This window comes from Carlito syrichta, unplaced genomic scaffold (genome assembly GCF_000164805.1).
Source record: "Carlito syrichta isolate Samal-C Ts95f unplaced genomic scaffold, Tarsius_syrichta-2.0.1 Scaffold303652, whole genome shotgun sequence".
Classification (NCBI taxonomy): domain Eukaryota; kingdom Metazoa; phylum Chordata; class Mammalia; order Primates; family Tarsiidae; genus Carlito; species Carlito syrichta.
In genome coordinates this window covers 790,288-797,174 of record NW_007247748.1, presented here as the reverse complement: position 1 = coordinate 797,174, position 6,887 = coordinate 790,288, and the positions used below count along the sequence as shown (strand labels likewise).

At 42.4% G+C, this 6,887-nt stretch overlaps 1 protein-coding gene across 1 annotated transcript; it reads right to left on the bottom strand.

The window, feature by feature from the left end:
• Window positions 1–397: 397 nt before the first annotated feature.
• Window positions 398–6,056, bottom strand: LOC103261300 (AFG3-like protein 2). Its single transcript, XM_008058934.1, has 5 exons — window positions 5,948–6,056; window positions 5,478–5,555; window positions 2,435–2,547; window positions 2,088–2,280; window positions 398–513 (listed from the first exon to the last, which is right to left on the bottom strand). Exons 1-5 carry the CDS (start codon window positions 6,054–6,056, stop codon window positions 398–400), a joined length of 609 nt encoding a protein of 202 aa, XP_008057125.1.
• Window positions 6,057–6,887: the final 831 nt, after the last annotated feature.

Below are 6,887 nucleotides of genomic sequence, written 5' to 3'. Positions count from 1 at the left end.
TCCCCAATTCACATTCCCATCAGCAAAACATTCCTCTTGCTTTATATTTTCGCCACTACCTGACAATATGAGACTTTTTAATGTTTGTCACTCTGTAAGTGACAAACATTGAATCTCCTAATTATACAGGTTCATAACAACACTTTAAAACACCTCGTTCCAAGGATTGTAACTGATTCAGGAGCATGAGTGCTTTGGAATATGCTTATTTTCCCTTCACCTGTTTTGTCAGCAAGTCTGGAAGATATGAGTGACAAACAAAAAGCAAAGGCACCCCAGAGAAATTTCAGAGGAGCCAGAATAGAGGAGAAGCTGTTTTTGAAGGCAGTCTCGTCTAGAAAACAATGACGAGAAGTGCCCTACCCTCTGTAAACCTGTTGGGAAGATGATGCACAGTTCAGGAAGCAGACAGCCAGAAAGCAATGGAGCCGTCATCACACTCAGCGGACTGCTGCAGCACCACCACACAGATGAGAGCTGCTTCTGAGTGAGGAAGCAGGCTTCCCTCTACATCTGAGAATTACACATGTCATACCCTCACTTTCATGAGATAAACATGTTTCAAATATCTGCATAGATAAGAAGCTTCTGGGAAGACAGTAGCATAAGGAAGCACCAGGAATCTGTCTCCCTACTTACACACAAATGCATAGGTAGCACTTGTCTGATGTCACGTTTTGGGAACTCTGGAGTCTACTGAAGGCTTGTACCTTCCAGGGCAAGGCTTGGAACATACACTGCAGTTAATTTCAGTCCATTTCAGCTTTTAGCACAGTAGCAGCTGCTCCTCTGAGTACATAACTACCTCTGACATCCTTATCCTCCTGTACAACTGTCAGAAATAATTTAGATTCTTTACACTACCTCGGCAAGTATTAATAACTTTATTTTATCCATTTCTTTGATTAAAAATCAAATGTTGATAGGTTAAGGGATTTCCCCAAGGTTATATAACAGGCCTAATCTTGGTTCTCTTACCATCACTATGCTTCATCAATTCTAGGAAGTACTTTTTAAAATATTTTAACATCTCAGAAATTGAGACCCATTTTACATGTCATAGTTTCATTGACAGTTTATTAAATTTTTCTCAGTAACAAAAAATAATATATCTTTAACAATCAGCAGCATCTTAAATATGCTGAAACACAGTTTTACCTGGGCAAAAGCCCAGCAGGAAGCAACTAGGGTTGCTCGGCAGACAGGGCAATGTCAGAGTCCACATACTCGACTTGACCCTTCCTTTGCAGCCCATCTGCTCTTACTATTGACACTGATTAGCTGCCAAGCCCACAGGAATTAAAAGCAGTAAAGACCTAAACAGAGCCGAGAGAGGCTGGCACATGACAGCACAGAAAAAAGGCAGCTGAAGGCACTTGAGAAAATGTCACAGCAGACAGAGAACTGCCAGGACCACAGTCGGAAGCAGTGGTTCCAAAACCAGATTCTCGTATGAAGTGAAATAAAACGATGCTGTGGTGAATTTGGGGACACCAGGTCAAAGCAAACAGGTTTCTTAGTTGTGGCACTTTTTGGCATCACAAAGATGTAATGTGAAAATAACTTTTTTTTTTGAGTCGGAGTCTCACTCTCGCCCAGACTATAGAGTGCAGGGGCATGCTCACAGTCACTGCAGCCTCGACCTGCTGGGCTCAGGCAAATCCTTTCGCCTCAGCCTTCCAAGTAGCTGGAATCACAGGTGTGCACTACCATGCCTGGCTAATTTGTTTTAAAATATATTTTAATTTTTTTTTTTTAGAGACGAGGTCTCATCAAGTTGTCCAGGCTGGTCTCAAACCCATGGGCTCAGGCAATCCTCTAGCTTCTGCCTCCCAAAGTGCTGGGACTACAGGCGTGAGCCCACGCCCAGCCTAATTTTTTTAATTGATTGTAAAGACAAGATCTCACCAAGTTGCCTAGGCTGGTCTTGAACCCCTGGGCTCAGGCAATTCTCTCGCCTCTACTTTCCAAAGTGCTGGGACGATAGGCATGACCAACTATACCCAGCTGAAAATAATAACTTTAAAACAGACAGGTCAGGCTACCTGCTATTTACCACTTTGCTGGTCTAATCTACTGAATTTTACCTTTGAACCACAATAGCCACCAATCCCATAAAATACTTACTACTCCTTTAGAAAGATAGTTATTGACAAAGTCCTTCCACGTAATTTCTCTCCCAGAGCTCCTGAACAGGAAGTAAAACATGACTCCACCCCAGAACAGAGCAGTCCAGAGGAAGTACATCCTGAAATCCTTGTCGTCCCATGGAAAGTCACCCTGGGCAAAGGAGAAAGTGGCTGTGAAGATGAAATTCCATAGCAGGACCTACATTCTGTGAGACACACATGTCTCCCAACACTAACAAGGCCTCCCGACCTTTCCCGGGGCCACCGCTATAACCTCAAGATCAACACGCTGTGTGGAACCAAACCTTCTGGAATCGGGACCACCAGTGAGAATCATCTTTCTTGCCACTTCGTTTCCCACCACCTCCACCTCCTCCTCCAGAAGAGCGCGGGGTAGCAGCTGGTTTTGATTCTGTTCCTAAACAAAGATCATACAACAGGGTTTTATCTCTCTCAGCAACATTTTCACTTATACAGTTTAATTTAATTAAAGACTTACTGCAAGATACATTATGGCAACTAATCCCATTACTAAGTAAAACACCATGAGAAAGAATACCGGGCCGGGCTCAGTGGCTCAGTATGTAATCCCAGCACTTTGGGAGGCTGAGGTGAGTGGATTGCCCGAGCCTGTGGGTTTGAGACCCACCCGGGCAACTTGGTGAGACCTCGTCTCTACAATAAATCAAAAATTATCCAGGCGTGGTAGCACACGCCTGTAGTTCCAGCTACTTGGAAGGCTGAGGCAGAAGGATAGCTGGAGTCCAGCAGGTTGAGGCTGCGGTGGCCGGGAACGTGCCACTGCACTCCAGCCTGGGCGACAGAGTGAGACTCCAACTCAAAAAAAGAACACTGAAACAAAGCACTAACACTCCATGAAGCTTGCAAGTGCTTTACCCACATCATATCATGAAACATACACAGTGGCCCAATAACCTGAGAAGTATATTACTTACACCCATTTTACAGAGGAAGAAACGTGGCTTAAGTAACTTGTTGGACAACTTATGGCAGTGTTAGGGAACGGAGTTGGGATGCAAAGTCCTCAGTACCCACTCAAAGTTAAAAAGTAAGTGTTCCATTTTCCACGCCCATGAAGTAGACATCGTTAATCATGTCTCCTGTAGGAAAGTTATGATTCTGACACATGGCTAAAAAAACACCCACCCACATAAAACTAGTTTGCAAGAATTCAAAATTAGTCACTGTTAGGGGTTGAACTGTGTCCCTTAAAAATTCCATGTTGAAGTCCTAACGCCTGGTACCTGAGGATATGATTGTCCCTGGAAACAGAGTCTTCACAGAGGTAACTGAGTCAAAATAAGGTTATCAGGGTGAGCCCTAATCCAACAGAATTTGTGTCCTTATAAAAAGGGGACATTTGAACATAGACACATGTAGAGCAAAGATGACAGGAAGAGACACAGGGAAAAGACAGCATTCACAGGCCTGGAACAGATCCTTCCCTCCAGGCTCTCAGGAGCCAATCTGATGATGCATTGATTTTGGATTCCTAGACTCCACAACGAGGAGACTATATGTTTGTTACAGCAGCCCTAGCAAACGAATGCATTCACTAATGCTAACATCCTCCTTTCCTTGGTTACCTCTCTCTCTCTCCAAGATCATCAAACACAATTCTAACTTCTCTAGCAACCATGAGGCCCCTCTAGTGGGCAGGATGGGGGGCTGCAAGCACCTGGTCATCCTCAGTGGCAACAGGACCTGCGACTTCACAGCACGTTCACCACACTATGCTGCATTCAAGGAGGTTCTAGGCCTCTGTGTTATGCGAAGCAGAGTTTGAGACAGGCATGATGTGCACAAGCCTTAACCTTACCCAATGAGACACAGGACTGGGAAACATAAAATAAGCACACTGCTGAAGTTGACAATATTCCACACTACTCGAGGAGACAATAACACATAGGCAAAAGGTACCCAGCAGATTGTATGTATAAACCAGGACTGTTATCATGAATCTGACTCCAAACAAAAACTCAAAGACTATCTAACATGTCCTGGAAAAACTCTGTAGCCACTGCTCCTATCCAGAAACTTGGGGTATACTCAGGACACACCAGCACTTCGCCCTCCTCTGTCCCCTGGCCTGGCTTTTTACTCCTTTGCATTCTTTGAGCTTGAATTTGTCACCCCAATTAGATGGCAAGTTCACTTAAAAACAAAGGCTGAAACCAGATGTGAGGGCTCATATCTATAATCCCAGCAAGTTGGGCGGCTGAGGCAGGAAGATCACTTGAGCCCAGGAGATTGAGACCAGCCTGGGCAACACAGTGAGACTCCATCTCTACAAAAATGAAAATTAAAAAATTAGCCAGGCATGATGGCGTGTGCCTGTAGTCCCTGCTACTCCAGAGGTTGACCCAGGAAGGTGGCTAGGATCCAGAAGTTTGAGGCCACAGTGAGCTATGGTGGTGCCACTGCACTCTAGCCTAGGCAACAGAGCAAGACCCTGTCTCTAAAAAATAAAAAATTTAAAAAATTTTAAAAACAAAAGGGCTTGGGGATGGTGGCTTACACCTGTAATCCCAGCATTCTGGGAGACCAAGGTAGGAGGACTGCTTGGGCCCAGGAGTTTAAGACCAGCCTAGACAACATAGCAAGACCTTGTCTCTACAAAAAATAAAAAATTAGCTGAGTGTGGTGGCTGGTGTCTGTCTGCTTGTAGTACCAGCTGCTTGGGAGGCTGAGGTGGAAGAATCACTTGATACCAGGAGTTTGAGGCTGCAGTAAGCCGTGAACGCACTGCACTACAGCATGGGTGACAGAGTGAAATCACCAACTCAAAAAAAAGGGGGGGCCCTGAATTATAATTTTCCTTACATTTCCCTAAAAAGAAAAGGATGCCAGTTAAGTGTCAACAGGTGTGAGGCATTATGCTAAATGCTATCACCCTCGTGAAATGGGAGCCAGGAGGCTGAGAGCCCACACAGTCCCCCCTGCCACCCAGCTCTAAGAAGCCCTCTCTGAATTCCTAACATAAGGTAAGGCTCCGAGAAACCACTTTAGACACTGCGCTAACCACAATATATATCAATAGGTTTCTCCCTCAAGAGTTTACATTATGTGTCAGATATCCACACGATACACTTAGTCTGATCAGTCAGTAACTCTAAGGTGACCTTAAATTACTTCAGTCTGAAAAATGATGGGAAAATAAGAACAGAAAAGTAAGGTGAAACATATGGTAGGTAGAATGTTATATGTACTTGTACCCTCCAGTTTCAGAACTGACTTCTGATAACTCTTTCTTTGTTCAGTGGAAACTACCATCATCATATACTAAGGAAAAGTAATAAATTCAAACATAATCTTTTTTAAAAGTACCTTTTTTCTCTCCCATAACTTCTTTAGGTTCACTAGCTTTTTTCCCATTTTTTCCATTAGGAAAATATTTTTCAAATCCTGTTAGAAAAGAAAAAAATACATGCCCTCAGACTAAAATTAAACAGGTTTTGTGTTCATTTGTTTTTGAAGCATTTGATACATCTTTAAAAAATCATTTAAAAAGTAAGCTAAAAGTATAACATTTCTTGTGCACACATACATCAGTCTAAATAATATAGTTCACAATTCAGAAGTGTTAAAAGAAAAAAATTCTCCTTTGCATACCAATTTCATTATCTATATTATATTTGAAGGTGACATATTTTCATCACTGTAATCGGAGAGAAGCTGGAGGTAGGGGGATGGGTTACAGGAGACAGAAGAGTCCACTGGAAACTAAACTGTGCACTTGCTGAAACACGTCTCTTTGACAAGAATGTATAACATGACAGTCACACCTAAGCACTTACCTTTTGGAGGTCGAGAACAGAACCTTTGATAAGCAGCAATCACATCTGTCAAAAGAGAACTTCTGTTGGCTACTGCCTGAGTTGTAGCATATCCATAAAGCTGCAACATGCCATAAAAATAAAAGCAGGGAGGTTGTGTCAAGATAAAACATTTGAAGAGCTTCATTTCCTAATGATAAAGCAGATGAAATGTCTCTTCCTTCCACAAGTGGTTATAAATTAACACATATCAACTCCTTTTCAGGGAGGAGTAGGATTATCTGGCACTATGCCACTCTATTCCAGCAAAAGAACCAGGATAGATACCTTAATATCCAGAAGACAATAATACTTCAAAGTCAGATAATTTAGAATTATAGTCCAATTATAATTATTTGGCAACACATTCAATGTAATGTTTATTTAATCTGCAGCATTCAAAAGACAAACCCTGATGCAATTTGCTGCTTCATGCTGACTCAATTGCAAGGTCTGTAATATTGCAAGATATTTACCTGAAATTACAGACCAGTGTTGCTTGTAAACATAATAATAAATTTATCTTAGTTCAATAATAAGAAAGTTATGCCTCATCACCATGGATAATCTCTTTTACCAGCAACATTTGCTAAAGATACTTGCTATATTGCCATCCTGGTGAGAATCACAGTGATATAGTCCCATTACAGATGCATCTCTGCTTATGTAACATATGTTGTTTGGAAACACAGTATAGGTAAATGATAATATAAACAAAGAAGCTCCCCAATTAAATTTTTAGTTGCACAATTAAAAGCAATCAATGCCAGGCCAGGCGCAGTGGCTCAAGCCTGCAATCTCAGCACTTTGGGAGGCCAAGGTGAGAGGATTGCCTGAGCTCAGGGGTTCAAGATCAGCCTGGGCAACTTGGTGAGAACTCGTCTCTACAATAAATCAAAAAATAAACCAGTCGTGGTAGTGC

Bases quoted from the DNA above. Each gene is read 5' to 3' on its own strand.
- LOC103261300 (XM_008058934.1), bottom strand. From the start codon at position 6,056: ATGTTGCAGCTTTATGGATATGCTACAACTCAGGCAGTAGCCAACAGA. The intron at 5,556-5,947 runs GTAAGTGCTTAG...CTTTTCTAACAG, and splicing joins CTGTTCTCGACCTCCAAAAG to GATTTGAAAAATATTTTCCT. The intron at 2,548-5,477 runs GTACTTTTAAAA...ATCTTTGTTTAG, and splicing joins AGTTATGGGAGAGAAAAAAG to GAACAGAATCAAAACCAGCT.